The 16992-nt window shown below is 33.1% G+C and overlaps 1 protein-coding gene across 1 annotated transcript; it reads right to left on the minus strand.

The window, feature by feature from the left end:
- Nucleotides 1-3645: 3645 nt before the first annotated feature.
- LOC141677948 (serine/threonine-protein kinase 12-like) lies at nucleotides 3646-16548 on the minus strand. The gene is made up of 12 exons (XM_074484102.1): nucleotides 16150-16548; nucleotides 13633-13707; nucleotides 13404-13499; nucleotides 12357-12442; nucleotides 12143-12263; nucleotides 11719-11798; nucleotides 11021-11083; nucleotides 10171-10289; nucleotides 9678-9763; nucleotides 7928-8049; nucleotides 4404-4515; nucleotides 3646-4106 (listed from the first exon to the last, which is right to left on the minus strand). Exons 1-12 carry the CDS (start codon nucleotides 16450-16452, stop codon nucleotides 4005-4007), a joined length of 1365 nt encoding a protein of 454 aa, XP_074340203.1. The 5' UTR covers nucleotides 16453-16548; the 3' UTR covers nucleotides 3646-4004.
- Nucleotides 16549-16992: the final 444 nt, after the last annotated feature.

Consider the following 16992-nt stretch of genomic DNA (forward strand, 5'->3'; position numbering starts at 1 on the left):
CATGTACATATACATTTGCCTGTGTTTTTGACTTTAGTATCACTATACCTATGATCAATGAGATGTGATCATCAGTCACAAACACACCAGTCTTAATGCATTATTATTGTCCCTTAATAATAATACTCGACTAGGGACCTTTAGGAATATTGATACTATTCTCATAATCTCATTTCTAAGTCACGTACTTAGAGATATGGAATTGCATATCATATTTCAAGGACATTTATTAATCTAACATTTATATCGCAGTAAATTAAGAATTAATAAATTATAAAGGGAATAATCGATAGAACATAAACATTAATAATCTTAATGTCTTAAACTAAAACATCATAGTGTTGTCTATAGGGCACAAACACTAACAATATATTGGAGCATGTCAATATGATATATATATATATATATATATGCATGCATGTTTCGTAATCTTGATATCTCATTGTTGATTAAATTGATTATAAACTGCATAATACCTATGCTGAAGATAAGCGGTACTTGCGTATACTCTTAGTATAGGGACCCAGAGTTGAACATTTTTCTAAATCGGGAGGCGAAGTTCCCGGGTATATTATATATATATATATATATATATATATATATGAATAGTTTTCAAAACTATTAATCGAATAATGTTTATTCGATAGTTTTATATTATAAGTGAATATTATTTATTGAATATTCATTTAAGATTCCTTTTACAATCAAAGACTAGTTTAATTATTTGAATAAAGTTTCTACTTATAAAATTTATTTTATTTAATAAATGAATATTAGTTTGAATATTCATTCGAGGACTTATGACTCCGCTTTTATTAAATAATATTCTTTATTTTTTTAAAGAATAATGTTTCGATATTCGCCAAGTATTCGGAAAATGATTGATACTATCAAATCATTCTTACTATAAATATTTCCAGAGATTATTTTCAAACTTTATCAAAACTATTTTTGAAAGTTAGAGCAGATCTCAAAACTCATTTTCAAATTTAAGATCTTCCTTTCGAAGGGGATTTAAATACTCGCTCAAAAATATAAGGGATCCGGCTTCGTGATGTATTTTTATATTCGCAACAAGGTTGCTGTTTTAATAAAAGAGTTTTTGATTACTTACCCAATACTCGGGAAGTAAAATTCTTGGAATAAGTTAATCCATTAACAGGCATCGCCTGGGCCCTAGAAAATATCGGTGAGTTTTTCTTTTCAACTAGATGCGACTTCTTGGTGGAGTCGTATCAAAAAGTCCCTACTTGGAGAAAGGGGAGACGAGCTTTACGTTTCAGAGTCATGAATTTCATCTGAACTAGGAGTGACGTAAGTGGTCGAGTGGCGCCGGCCCAACCTTATTTATTGGCCCAAATGGCCCGGAAGTTCCGCTAAGACGGTCTATTCCTTAGGAGTCCAGTGTTCGGTCGACAAGTAAATCCTACTGTTCTCCTCTACATGTAGAAAAATTGTGGGGTTGCACTACTGCGACTGATCATCGTGAGTGGTTTTCCTGGTGCGGCAAACTCCCGTAATGAGTTCATCATCCAGTTTGGATATTTCTATGACACTACCCAGAGCATTTCGATAGAAAGGCTACGGATGGGTGATTGCTGAAGTGTTGTCAGGGTCAAATGGTTATAATGATGTTTTCATCGGATGAAGTATATCGTAACTTCATTTTTTTAAAACACTATTTCAAATATTGAATCTATTCAAATCTTATGTTGTAGTCTCATCTATGTGATGAACTTTTGAAAATTTATCATAATTTGAACAGTGGTAGTTCAAGTAGTTTTCTAAAATGATATAAGTATATTGAAGTATTTTGTAACTTCATCTTCCTTTAAGCTTATATCCAGTAAGTAACTATCTTACACTTGATAAAGATTTTCAATAAGTTATCTATTCAGATACTTGCATTATTGATTGAAATATATATTATCTTGCGAGCTGTAATACTCACTCTTACTTCATTTCTTCATCACACAACAACAGTTAGGAAGGATGGCCAGACTCAAGCAGACCCAGCGCAAGAGCGTGGGAAGCGTCCCGCGTCTTCCCGTTGAAATCATAGCTGGCATAGCTGCAGAGGTAGATCTATCAGTAGGCCAGACATTCTATTTTTGGGAATCAATTATGTATAATTATAACTTGTGTTGGATAATGACAACTAACTGTAAACTTATTAAGTAATCATTTTAGGTTGTAATAACTTTTAATTTATGGATTCAAGGACTTGTACTTATTTCAATTTCATCTCTGAGACTATAACGTGTTGTGGTGTGTGTTATTGTGGGGTCACAGCATGAGTTTATTTATTTTTAATTAAGTTAAGTGATATTTATGAAAAGAAAGACCGTGACGACCCGGATCCCCGACCCCTGGGGGTGTTACAAAAATGCTCCATGGTGTCATTTCTATAATTTGAAACCAAATGCTAAAAATTTAACTTCAAAAGGCTCTGTCCTTGTATACGAATGCATAAATACATATTTGGTTTCAAATTTGAAATCAAAGTTACGTTATACATCCATATCATATAATCAAGTAAATAAAATTGACATGCATGGTGGTAAATTTTATATAAAATTTGGGGGAGAGGGCAAAAATTAGTTAAATTAGAAATTATTTAAATGTAAAATGCAACTAGTATCGGATTTAAAGGTGTATTTTAGTAACAAAAACTACTTTTTGAAGCCAAATTAGTGGAAAAACTATAACTAGTTTGCAACTTAGATGATGTGGTGCGCATCATTATGTATATTTGTATCTAGGTATGATACATCTTTGAAATTGAATTTTTTATATTTAATACTATAATATAGCAATAAAACTAAGAATAACATTGCATTCAACATCGGATGCAATTCAATAGAGCAAGTCCAATGATATTGCTAAAATAAGTATAATTATTGCTATATTTTGGAATCAGGCTTTTGGTTTAATTAGAACTTATACTCTAATTTATAGTTTTAAAATGACTCAAACATTTTCAAATAAAAGTATATTTTAACTATATATATTTAAATATACAATTATATTTATCATTATTATTTTAAAATTTTATTTTAGCACTAATTCTAACATTTTGCTATTTCGCATTTATGTTTAGCATTTCATTCACATTTTTCTCTTTGTACATTCACTTGTTACCTTCACGGATGTTGAGCAATTTATTTTCACATGTTAAAATTATGTTCTTTTTCAATACATGATAGCATATATAGTATCAATGCACATGGAAGACAATGATATCTGGTGAACCATGAAAAGCTTTGCATTATTGATATTATGGAAGACAGGCTTAGAAGAAGCACTGATTAATCGAATAATATGCACAGAAAAGTTGGTGAACACTGATAAAGTACAACTTTGCTATAAACAGCACAACCAATTCTTGTGGTATCAACCTAATTATGTTTTATTTCTCAAACTTCCTTTCGTATGACTTATTATACTAAAAAAGAATCTGCTCTAGACTTTCGAAATAAAATTTTAGGGAGAAATATGTAAAAAATACTCCCGGGTTCTCTTCACTTCACTCATTTCTGGACCAGTTAAAGTAGTTTACTACCTCAAGCTGCATCTCTCTTCCATTTTTATTGTTAGGAAAAAACTGAACTCTCATATGTCAAAAAAATGGTGGGTAATGATGAGTCAAACAACAATCATCACTTCTAACAACGAGAATTGTAAACTAAATTTTTTCATCAAACTGACTGCAAATTGAAATATTTATTCTTGTGCATAAATAGTTGCCGAATTCCTGTTGCAAGAAACGGCCAATTAGTCATCATCCCCGTAGGAAGATCCGGAGATGACAAAAAGAATGAGCATCTTTCTATAGAAAACAATATCAATATTTCCGAATCTCAACTCCTTAAGTTCGTTTCATCTTTCTTTACTTTTTTGAATGGCAACTTCGTCAATTAAGTCACTTCATCTTTGTATAACTGGAAGGGCAAACATTTTTCGACATAGCTGAGGCAAGAGATGGCTAAGGTGGTTGAACAACACTATCTGTTTGTTGCACGAGATGAACGACTGTGACTGCCACGACTCGAACGATCTTTCTTCCACATTGCCTCTAGATTCTGAAAGCATCTTAGCGGTCTTGCCTGTAAAATCAACATATATTATAAACAAAAAGAAACACATACACACTGTATAAAATCACAAGTGTAGAGAGTTCCTCCTGTGTTCACTTAATTATGCCAAAAATATGTATGATTCTTACATGCATCCGGACCTTAATGTTTTTTGACAGGGTTCTAGATTTACCAACGAATCACCAAATATTATTACTGTTTTTAAGTTTCCTTTTTAAGTATGCATATCATATATTACTGATGGGCCAAAAGATGCAATTATTTCTAGTATAAATTTTCCTAATTGCAGCCATCTATGGGACAAACCTTCCATCGATCCCTCTGACTCAAAGTATCGCAGATAGACTCCAGCCGTGGAATTATTTTCTTGAACGTTGGTCTCTTGGCTGGTTTCTCACTCCAGCACTCTTCAATCAACCTATAACAAACAAATAAATCTATCTAAAAATTAACAAGTCATGACTCTAATTAAATCATTAATAAATAATAAGTAATAACAAGTAATTTAAATTTTCCGCTAAAAGAAACTTTGGCTGAGCAAAACAGTTTGCAGACACCACAGAAAATATAGACCTATTCATAACATATAAGATTAGATGACATGTCCATATGTCTCTTTATAGACTTTCGTCCATAGCAGTACTATTTCCAAATTTTATTGAGCACAGAATAAGTCTTGACATTCATAACAAAGTTGAAACTGGGACATTCCTGGTATGATATGTGCACTCCTTTTCAAAAACTAAAATTATTATTGATCCAAATTTCCTACTACAATGACAAACCTCATTAGTAATGATCCAGTTCAGTAGTGTAATACCATAAAATATGTGCGGACCAAAACTTGACAAACTTGCATCATGCTTTCTGCAAAAGAATACTTATCAACAACTTACAAACCTTTGCAACTCAAAATAGCAATATCCACCAAACTTTATGTGTTGATACACCATCTCAAAATGGAGTACCTAACATAATACCAAAATAGACACCTTCTTGAGACTTCCAGAGCATTATTATTTCAAATGGCCATGCCTAAATCTTTGCGGGCTAATGCAGTTTTAACATGTTTTTTTATGAATCGCATGCCATAATCGGTCCTTCTAGTCAAACTCCATTTCATATTTTATTCCCAAAAAAGCCTCCATATGCCATTGAACCAAAGATTTTTGGATGCGTTGTCATCGTACGCGACTTTCGCCCATCCGTAATTAAGTTAAATCCTAAGTCCATAAAATGTGTTTTCTTAGGATTCTGTCGCCATCAAAAAGAGTACGGATGCAATTGTCCCAACTCTATATATCCCTTGTCTACAAAGATGTTACTTTTTTAGAGGACACTTCATTCTTTTCAACTTCGGTCTCAACTAACAAGGAGGAGGTCGATGATTTGTCAGTTCTTACCAATTCACCTACTTCACCCTTGTCTGATTAAACACCTGAATCTGACACTGACTCCGAAATTAAGATTTTAGGATGTGTTATCATCGTATGCGACTTTCGCCCATCGGTAATTAAGTTAAATCCTAAGTCCATAAAATGTGTATTCTTAGGATTCTCTCGCCATCAAAAAGAGTACGGATGCAATTGTCCCAACTCTATATATCCCTTGTCTACAAAGACGTTACTTTTTTAGAGGATACTTCATTCTTTTCAACTTCGGTCTTAACTAACAAGGAGGAGGTCGATGATTTGTCAGTTCTTACCAATTCACCTACTTCACCCTTGTCTGATTCAACACCTGAATCTGAAACTGATTCCGAACCTGAAATTGCTTTATTCCAGCATTAACACTTGAAAAAATACCAACTCATGTCATTGAGTCAACCTTAGTTCCCATTCCTCCTCCGAAAGTCTACTTTAAACAACCTCCCCCTGGCACATTCGGTGCCAGCTGCTTCGTCATCAGATCCTGTTTCAACCGATGATCTTCCTATTTCTCAACGCAAAGGTAAACATTAGTGCACATCCCATCTCTACTTTTGTATTATATGATCATCTGTCAAACTTCTCGCTCCTTTGTAGTTTCCATAAATTCTGTAACCTTCTCTAAATCTGTCATGAAGCTTTATCTAATCCTGATGGGTGCAGTGCAATGTTAGAGGAAAGCCTCAACTGATAAAGGTACTTAAGAATTAGAACAACCCATTGGACGTATATTGTATTTCTTGTTGGCTGTTTCTCGGGGATATGCCCAGACCTATAGAGTTGATTATTGTAATACTTTTTCTCCAGTTGCAAAGTTAACCTCTGTTCAGTTATTTCCTTAGTAGCAACTTAGGACTACCCTTTGCATCAGTTAAAATAAAAATTACAATCATATGGTGATCTCCGTAGATATATTGGAGCAAACACCTGATTTTGTTGCCTTGGGGGGATTATGGATGTATGAAAAAGAAGGTTTGCTATCTTTAAAAAAAATTTGTATGGTCTTAGAGAAAGTCTATGAGATTGTTTTAGAAAATTTAATCAGACACTTAAAGCATTTACAATGGTAAAGAGTAAATCTGATCCCACAATTTTTTGCAAAAAAAACTTTTGTTGGTATCATTTTAGTTGTATATGTAGATGATACTGTTATAACCAGGAGTTATAGTGTTAGCATTTCATCTCTCAAGTCTTTTCTTCATAATAAGGTTTATACGAAAGACTTGGAAATGTTGAAGCATTTTTTTGGCATTGAAGTCTTGAGAGGTAAAAAAGGCTTTTTGTCATCTCAAAAAAAACATATGAGTTTGATTTGTTAATAGGAAGAGGAAAATAGGGAGCAAATCCATGTAGTACTCCAATGCTTCCAGATTCTCAACTTAACAAGGAAGGAGCACTGTTTGGGCATCCCGAAAGATCTAAAAAAATAGTTGGGAAAATAAACTATCTTCCAATAACTCGTCTGAACATTGCATATGCAGTAACTACAGTAAGTCAGTTCTCGTCTTCTCCACATGTCCATCATTAGGCTGCTTTGGAGCATATCTTATGCTACTTAAAAGGAGCACTTGGTAGAGCTATATTACATATAAATCACAACCAACCTCATATCAAATGCTTTTCTGATTTTGTTTGAGCAGGTTGTAAGATGACTAGAAGATCCACAACAGGATATTGTGTCTTTGTGGATGGAAATCTGAATTCATGAAAAAGTAAGAAGGAGCACGTTGTACCTTGTTCTAGTGTAGAAGGAGAATATAGGGCTATGTCACAGTCGGCTTGTAAAATTATGTTGATATATCATCTCTTGGGTGAAATTGGCATGAAATGTTTATATTCTTCTAAATTGTATTGCAATAACGAAGCTTCTCTCCACAAATCTTCCAGTTTTTCATAAGCGGACTAAACAGGTTGAGTTAGATTGTTCAATTAATACCCTTAAAAAAACTGAAGGTTCCATCGCTACTGTTACGTAAAGATCGGAGAACGGTCAGGTGACTTGTTCACAAAGGCTTAGAGTGGAGTTAAAGTCAATTATCTTTGTAACAAGCTAGGCATAATTGACATATATGTTCCACCTTGAGGGAGCGTAGACAGTTGTATATGTTGTTAATTTAATAACTGTATATCATAATGTTTACATGATTACCGGAGTTAGAATAATTATAGAGATGAGGTTGAATCTTTTCTTTACATACTTTCTTATTCTGGACACCTAATCCCTATGAAATACAACTTGGGTTTACTTTGTATTAATATGCACAAATGACACAGGAATTAATGACAAGTGCTTCCTTTAAATGAAGGAAGATGACTAATTCACACATTGTCAAGCTAATTAACATAATCAGTCAAATAAATCGCCTGAAAACTAAAAATAATACCAAGAAGATAGAGAATTACTCTTTAAGTCCATGTGCATAATACTTCGTGGGAGCTGTGAATGCAGGCCGGTCCTTTGCAGCATATGCTTTGGGAACTTCACTTTCTTGCTTGGCAGAAAATGGTGGGTGGCCTTCAATCATCTAGAATACAAAATACAGATCCCAACTTACAAAGTCTGTTTTAAGTATAGTTAAATATAAAATATTATCCAATTAAGACTTCCTCCTAACACCTTTTAAGGTTTTGGAAGAGTTGGTCACTTCACTTAGCATGGCATGAGAGCTTGGTTTGGGGAGAGGTCTACAATTCAAACCCTGCCACCCACGGTATTCGAAAATTTGTTTGCTTAGTGTTTATGTGGTGTGTTTCTCCACTCGTACTGGTGAGGGCCTGAGGGGGAGTGTTGGATATTTTCAACAACATATGATCCAATTAAGGCCTTAAAGTTTTGGGAGAGTTGGTTACCTACACAACTATTAAACTTATCTTAAAATTTTAGTTAAAAAAAATGGACGGAATACACGGTTTACATGTATGTTCTTTATTAATTATAATAGTGCCTCTTAATACAAATTACAATACAAACACCAAGTTTGCTCCTTTGAAACATAAATTACTCAGTACTAACTGCATCATTTCAGCAAAAAATTCATTAAAAAAATAAAGATTAAAGCTGTCAAGTAATTCAACAGTTAATAGTTAAATAGCTAAACAGCACACCTGCTAAACAGCACACCTGTTCATAATCTACAAAGAAATTTTAAATTTTTTTAATTAGTAGTAGTGAGCTAGCACCGAGTTATTTAGTACTCCAGTCTCCAAATAAGGGTCTTATTAACTAAAGCTTTATCTATGAGACAGGACTATAACACATAAAGATAAAATCCAATGACTTCACGTACAAGTCAAATTATTACAATACAACTTTTTAAAGGAAATGAAATTATGTACCTTAATAAACAAATCTTGTATGTATGCTTCTGATTTTGGATGATAACATTAAGTTCAGTAAAGATACTACTTATTGTCCTACATACTCATAGCACTGGTGACTTATTGCTCAACTGTTTAATATATGTTACTGACATCAATATTTTATTTATCATACCATAATACAAAAAAGTATCAATTATTCAATTGTGAAATTGAGACACTATTTTGTTCAAGTATGCTTATACGGTACCGGGGTAGAGTTACACTTCAGCATACATTGATTCATTAAAGCATTGTTGCAGTCAATGCATTAATTTAGTTCTCCTACCAAATCCAATGGTAGGACCACAAAATGTTTCTCTTAATTAACAATTTCTTAGCAGACAATATATGATTGGACAGCAATATAGCATCTTAGCAAGCACTTAGAAAACCTCTAAACTTCTAGATTATTGAAAATGAAAATGATCTACAAAATATTTAACATAATGGATTGGTATCAAACACAAAATATTTGGTCAATCGCACCAATATCGTATATTTGTGAAATTTATAGTCTTTTCAATGTGATTACTGTTTTTCTTACATGAAGACCACCAATACATACATCTGATAAATATATCTTTCGTACACAATGAAATTTAACAAAGTGAGGAAGTAAATATTTCTCATAAAAATATTATATGCAATCACATACATCTACTACAAACATTGGCAATAAGATGATATCACTGAAAGAAGAATATGCTACTGAAACATGGTCATAGGAATCCAAGAAAAAGAAGGAGAAAAGCGGTGGCTAATGTCTACACTTTCGACCAAAATAAAGTCTTACCTCCTGTAGAATTAACGCAAATGAGAAAACATCCACCGTAGTATCATACTCTTCATTTCCGAAAACCTCTGGAGCAACATAGCGGCCTGTCCTTTGTCAAAGAAATTTACCTCACTAAGAAATGAGATGAATATAGGGGTGAAACCAGAAAACATTTACAGAGGCCAACCATAACTGTTGAACCTAAGCAACTGAAGTTTCTATATCAATGATTAAATCACTAAACATACTAACAGCGACTTATTGAAAGATTCCAATAAAAAAGAAATGATCGGTCCCGTGCTATTCTATAAACAAGCTTTCTTACAAGGTCAACCAATGATAATCTGAAATAAATGTTCTTAGTCAGGTCTCTCCCATATATTTTCCCTTAAATATGTATGTATTAGAAAATATTATAAAATTTATCAAACTTTCACATGTCGCACCAATCAGGCCGACCTTATTGCCACCGTGACTTGTATACCAGTAGTATTTCAAGATTTTGACTTACAAGATGTGTCCTGACAAGTCACTGGTCTATTCTCTTTTACTCTGCTCGTAACTTTTAGCAGTTTGCTAACTCCAAAATCTGCAACTTTCAGATGCCCAGAGTCATCCCGCAATATGTTACTGTCACATTACACAAGTAATTAAGAAACTCGGTAAAACCATCACAGAATTGCATAGATTAGACCCTTAAGCACCTAACACCATTAAATGGTTAAATCAGTGGCAGTGAATAATAACTAATAAGAGACCAAGATCCCTATAAGGGACACTGGGACCCATTGCAATGGCAAATTGAAGCATCATGTAAAACTCATCATTAATTGAATCTGTGACATTTTCAATTGAGTTTAATTCTCCTAAGTACGTTCTCACCTAAGTTAGGTGAGTACACAGGCTTTTTTAATGTTAATGCACGCAGGTACATCTGTAATTACACAACTTGATTAAAAATTTACCAATTCTATCATTAAAATACACTACGTACTTATATAACTCCCCTACGTACGTACTTACGGGCATTTTTCTCTTTTCAATTACATATATTTCTCATTATTCTATCATACAAATGCTACATTTTATTTTTACTACACTCGCTGAGCAATTAAATTTGTCTTCTAAGTTCTCACGTTATATAATTATAGAAATTTGTCATTCTGTATAGATAAATAACTTTTAAAAGTTGACATTAATTCTCTAATGGCTACTAATAGAAGAATAAAATGTTGGTACATTGTCCTTGTGTCATGTTCTTGTGGGTATATGTCATTCTTGGGTCATGTTCACGTGTGTTATTCTGTTACATGCCAGTGCCAGCGCATTCATAGGTTAAATTATTGTAACAAGTAACTTACGCAGGCTCAAGATCACGGTGTATTATTGCTTCTGGTTTAATCTCGTGCAAATAGTTCAATCCCCTGCAAGTTTACCAAACAATGGGTTACTTGTAGAACTATACTCAGAAAGACAGTTTATGGATTTCCTTTTACATTGCAAAACAGCATTCACAATAGAGGACTGCTTCAGATCCTCCGACAAGCTCAACCACTAAGCAAATAAAGAACTCAAATAAAAGAAGACAGAAAGCATATAAGCTTCATATACCAGAACCTTTGCAAATATTCTCAAAGCAAAGTAGACTATTAATATTATCAAAAACAAATTAACTTCTGGAATAAGTAATATATAGTTTAAATAGTGTATGACTAAGGGCTTGCACATCATCTTTACCAATCCAATCCAATTGCTGGGCCTAACAGTTAGTATAACACATAAGTAGTAGTGACTTTATCCTATAAACGGAATTTTAAAGACCCACAACTACAGAAAGTCAAGTGCAGAAAAATTTTAAAATCACAACAGACTTGTTTCATTATAGATATATGAATCCTAAATAAAATGTTAAAGAAAACTTAAAGATCTACTGTTACGATATCAATCAACATTTCATGTAAATAATGCATAATATAGCTACTTTCTTAAGACGTGTGTATGCAAAGTACTAAACACTACTGATGCTACGCAACAACAATAATTCAGTTAAGGTACAAACCTTGCTATGTCTAGTGCAAATCTAACAGCTTTCAGCGGTTTCAGTGCTCTTCTTTCTTTCATATAAGCACAGAGATCACCCTACAAGAATGGTTACCAACAATGAGTCTGTAAATTCTATACAGGCTGATTTAATATATATTCAGGTAAAATGAATTTAAAAGAACTACAGCTTTCTCCATGAGCCTATATTGCCCATACATACAATAATTCTTACAAGCAACTGATTTACATGATAACTAGTACGAAGTAAACTTATGTGTTACTTTTGAAAAAATGGAGACAGAAACGTTGTTTAAATTAATACTGTAAAATGTGAAAATGAGCATGTCCTGTGGTTTGTAGAAAGCATCAGAACTTAAGGCAGATAATCAGTTTCTGCGTATCAGCAAACCTATAAAGATCAATTTAGTAAAAACAAAGACCTTAGGTAAATACTCTGTGACAATCATCATTGGACTACTTTGAGTAACAGCACCAAGAAACTGAACAACATTTGGATGCCTTATTTTCTGAAGTAATGCAAGCTCATCTATGAAAGCCCTCCTAAAGAAAACAGCGAATAAAATCATATGAGGAGACTAGAAAATTTTACTCATGATCTATACATATATAATAAGTTAAGAAACAAGTACCCACACTTTATCATCATCGTTAGTCACTTCCTCAGAAAGCTTCTTCACAGCAACTTGTGTTCCACGCCAAGAAGCAACACGGTAGGTACCCTGTTACACGATAATATTTTCAAAAACAAGTAGATGCATACAAATTGTTTGTTGAGTACAGAAGATTTAATATAAAGCCATAAAGCAATTCCAAACGAACATGGATCTAAACAGCAAGTACAGTTAGACCTTGACCACCCTTAAGATTGGAGTATTTTATTCATTTATCGAGATTATTAATTTGTTGGAGACTTGAGGTTAATAATTCATTAGCCCTATAAGTTGGGACCGGAAACAGTATCCATTTGAAAAAGTTATTTATTTATTAGATATTCATCTAACGAGGTTCTACTGTATCAACTTTGACTAAACTGCAGTTTATCTATGTTTTCTACAACTAGTAGCTGATTCTGAAAACATCTATGCTGCCTGTTCAACATAATCTTAAAAAACAGGGTCCTCCGCCAAAAATCAAATATTTTTCCAATCAATTGATTTTAATGCAAATCAAATAATAAATATTCTATGCAAGACTTTCAGCTCTGCACCAACTTTAGAACCCTTTCCTTAAACCCTGATCTCCTACATTTACCCCTGAATACAAAGATTATTGCCTTAAACCCCGGTCTCCTACATTCACACCTGTATCACTTCCGTCCATTTTTCGGAAAATTTTCCACTTGCACCTGTATCGCTTCCGTCCATTTTTCCGCAAAAGTTCCCACTGAATCAAGTCCAAGGGAATAGAATCTTCACAAACTGAACAACTAGACGCATAACAGATTCTATTTATTAATTAAAATCCACGCAAGATAGAACTATATAGATTGCATAGATACAGATACCTTTGATATACTACCAGAGTTTAAACACATACCATCATATTTATTATTTTTATATAGACTTGAAGATTTACATGCTTAAGCAATAGTATAAATTACAACATTTGACAATATTGCAAAGCTATTTAATTTTCACTAGCGTTAAATTACATTAAGCATTACACATAGAAGAAACTTACCTTTGTTAATTCCACGCTGTTTGTAAAATCGAGCTCCTTAGGATCTATCTCATACTCTGGAACTTCACGGAAATTTTTGACGTGCATGGGGGCTACCTAAATTTAAATGACATAAAAAGATAATTCTGAAAAGTTAGCTCAAAGTAACATTAAAAGTATTAAAAAAAAGTAATACGAACAGATCTGGCACAAAACGATATGGTGATCAAAACATTTGTGAAGTGCTTACCAGAAGCTTGGCTCCATGTTTCTCTAAAAGTTTAATCACGTCATGATTTTGATAATGTATCGCATCTGCAAGAGGCTGAAAAAGAAGCGGTAAATTGTAATATCAATGAAAAACCATATGCTTGCTCTATAGAAAGCCTAAAGTGTTTAGGAAGGTAGTATTCACAGGCATATAGCTAATAAAATTAGAGAATATATACAAAAAAGTGTGTGTGAGTGAGAATTTGCAAGTGTGTGAGTGAATCTGACGATACCAATATAGCAGTCTATTATTCTACTTTGTGACTGTTGTCAACTAGTTCTCTAACAAATCTTTCTCAGATTTACAAAATTTTGGCAAGTATAAATCAAAGTAGTGGAACCGTGGAAGTGATGAGTTCATCATGATGGCACATGAACTGCATTTATTTTCTGGTTACAGGAAGTTTCATTTCAGAATAAAGGACGATCTAGTAGGCATATGTACGATAATCGGCGCAAAAAATTACGATCAAGTAGGCATATGTATGATAGTCAGCACAAAAAAAATAAAAGAGGAATTTATTAGAACGAATTCTATGGTTTCTCTTATCAACTTTTCTATATCTGCTCCCAATAATTAGTTTTAATACATAACTTTTAGAGTAGATCAGCCGTATTGCTATAATCACATACCAGTTTATGAAGGGTTTCATTTGTACGGAAAACATGGTGCAGGTGGATATGGTCCAAGACCCTAATGCTGCTTCTGGTTGGGTTGAATGAAAATAAAAGAAACAGATTAAGCTTGAATTATAATATGACTAAATGTTTAGAAATTTCATTCTGTCCTCCATTCCATTCATAAAAACCTCAACTAGAGCTCAAACCCTCAAATTTGAGAAGAAATGCTACATCTTCAAGATACCCATTTTCTACCCAAACCTCATCATGGAAGATTTTCACCCACTCAATTCTTTTCAAGTCTTCCCTCCTACCTACCATTATTTCCTATTGAAAATTACCTATACTCATAATTTCTTCGAAGATACCTTACAAAATGCATAACACAATAGACATAAAGTATATGCAATGTAATTCTACTAGATATAGACAGCAAGGGACCTTCCCTAATAGGCTAATAGTTGAAATTTGGGGAGAGCTTTCCTATAATCACATTGATGACGACATGCTAACTACGAATAATCGAACATCCACGGTAGGCAGAGGTGACCGCTAAGAAGATGGAGGAGAGTTAATACATAATTTCAGCATGTAGATGGATCATCAGAATAGGTTATATATGGTTGAACCAGAATAATGTAGGGAATTATAAAGCAGAACTTACATTTACAGAATACATGTCTCAAAAGTATCATAAAGACCGTTGCATCCTGTTGTCAAGTATTCAACTAAAATTTGCAACTATTCATGAAAGCCACCAAAATTTAATAAAAGAATTCGATATGCAACCAACAAGATCATCTCTTCTTTGTTGTTCCTTCTTCTGTTCTAATATATAGTCCATGATAAAATTAACCGAACATATACTTGGTTGATAGGGAAATTAATTCTACCATGGAAAACAATAATTCGCATTTTGGATTCCCTAAATTAAATTAGGAATATTCTCAATGGTAGCAGTTTGGTATTAACTTTTCTCAGTGGTACTCTCTCGTAAGTTTTGACTTAATCGCGGTGCACCTAAACTTTTGGCTTGTTAGCCGTATATCATTAAATATTTTAAAATAAAGATCAAGATAAATTCAGTTTAATATTCGTCCTCTTTTCAAGCAACAAGCAATTTAGCATATTCATCTTCATTCGTACTCTAATATTCAGTATCTATACTATTTGGAGAAGCCAATACTACGGCAACAAGGTACTCTCCGTATAAGTTAAAACCACAATGGTACCCTTAGGAATATCCCATTAAATTATCCTAAGGTCAAATCCTAACTTCCAAAAAAACGTTCTTATTAGAGTAAGTATTCACAATGTAATAATCCTCATTACAAACTTACTAATAATAGATTTTAGTAATATCACACAAATATTTCTTTACACCAAATGTGTCTGTAAGCTCACATCACATAGACCATAGAACATACAGCACTTAAAACAATTGTTCAGCACCTCCGCAAAACATATACAAAAAGTGCAAAATAGTTCTCGCGTGTCCTAAACTAAAATTAGATCCTATATAAATCTACAAACTCACCTCAAACTCAGTGAAAACAGTTTTAACACGAACCCACAACTCACATTATGCACTTTTAATTAAAATGTGCAAAACAACTACAACACAAGCACAATCCACCTATCACACTTTTAGTACACACAATTCCGCAAAATATTAAAAATGCATAACAACTATTCTCACTAAACTCAGCCTCGCATTCAGTTTAACAACAATTTAACACGCCACAACAATTCACATAACAACTAATCCCACTCGACACAATTCACATTCCACACTTTCACAATTCCGCAAATTAATAAACTACATAACAACGAAAACTATTCCACGAGAAGGCGAAAAATAAAAAAAAGCACATACCGTGCTTCCCCAGCGATCACTACACTCAACATTGGCCCCTCTACTCAACAACAACTCAACAACCTCAGTTTTCCCCTGACAAGCCGAAACATGGAGCGCAGTTCGATCATCGATATCGCGAAAATTAACATCAATTCCGGAACTAAGAAGCTCTTCAATTCCATCTAAATCACCTTCATTAGCTAAATACATGAGATTAACTCGCGGATCAATATCTACTTGATCTTCTTCTTCTTCATGATCATCCGGTGCTAGAGATGATTGTTTTAGAAGCGTATTGAATTTGATTGGTTTTGGTTCCATAATTAGGGTTTAGTGAATTAATGTGTTTGTTTTAGTGTGTTTAATTATAGGGTTTGTGTGTGTATTTATAAATGGGTTGTTTGGGGGGGGGGGGTGAGTTGTTAAGGAAGTTTGGATGTGAGACACTCTGGAAAGGAGTAGACGTTGACGATCTACGATGTGTACAGTTTTATCGATAAATAATTTATTATTTGGTTTTTTTTTATTTTATTAATTTAAAAAACTTTGATAAAAAAATATAGAAAATAAAATATGTTAAATTAATAAATAAATACTCCCTCGCGCTTTAATTTTTGACACGCATTAATAAAATTTCGTTCTTGAGTTCAAACAACCATTTTCTCTTTTAAGTATTTTTCAGGAGTAGAAAACTTTTGTGTCTGTTTGGTAAATTTTAAAATAGGTAACTATGACTTAAAATTAATAAGTAGTTTAAAAATGATAAATAGATAAATATTTATTAGTTATTAAATGTTTGGTTAATTTTACTTATAAATCAGAATTTTTTTAACATAAATAAACCAATTTAAATTTTTTTTA

Source organism: Apium graveolens, chromosome 8, assembly GCF_009905375.1.
Source record: "Apium graveolens cultivar Ventura chromosome 8, ASM990537v1, whole genome shotgun sequence".
Classification (NCBI taxonomy): Eukaryota; Viridiplantae; Streptophyta; class Magnoliopsida; order Apiales; family Apiaceae; genus Apium; species Apium graveolens.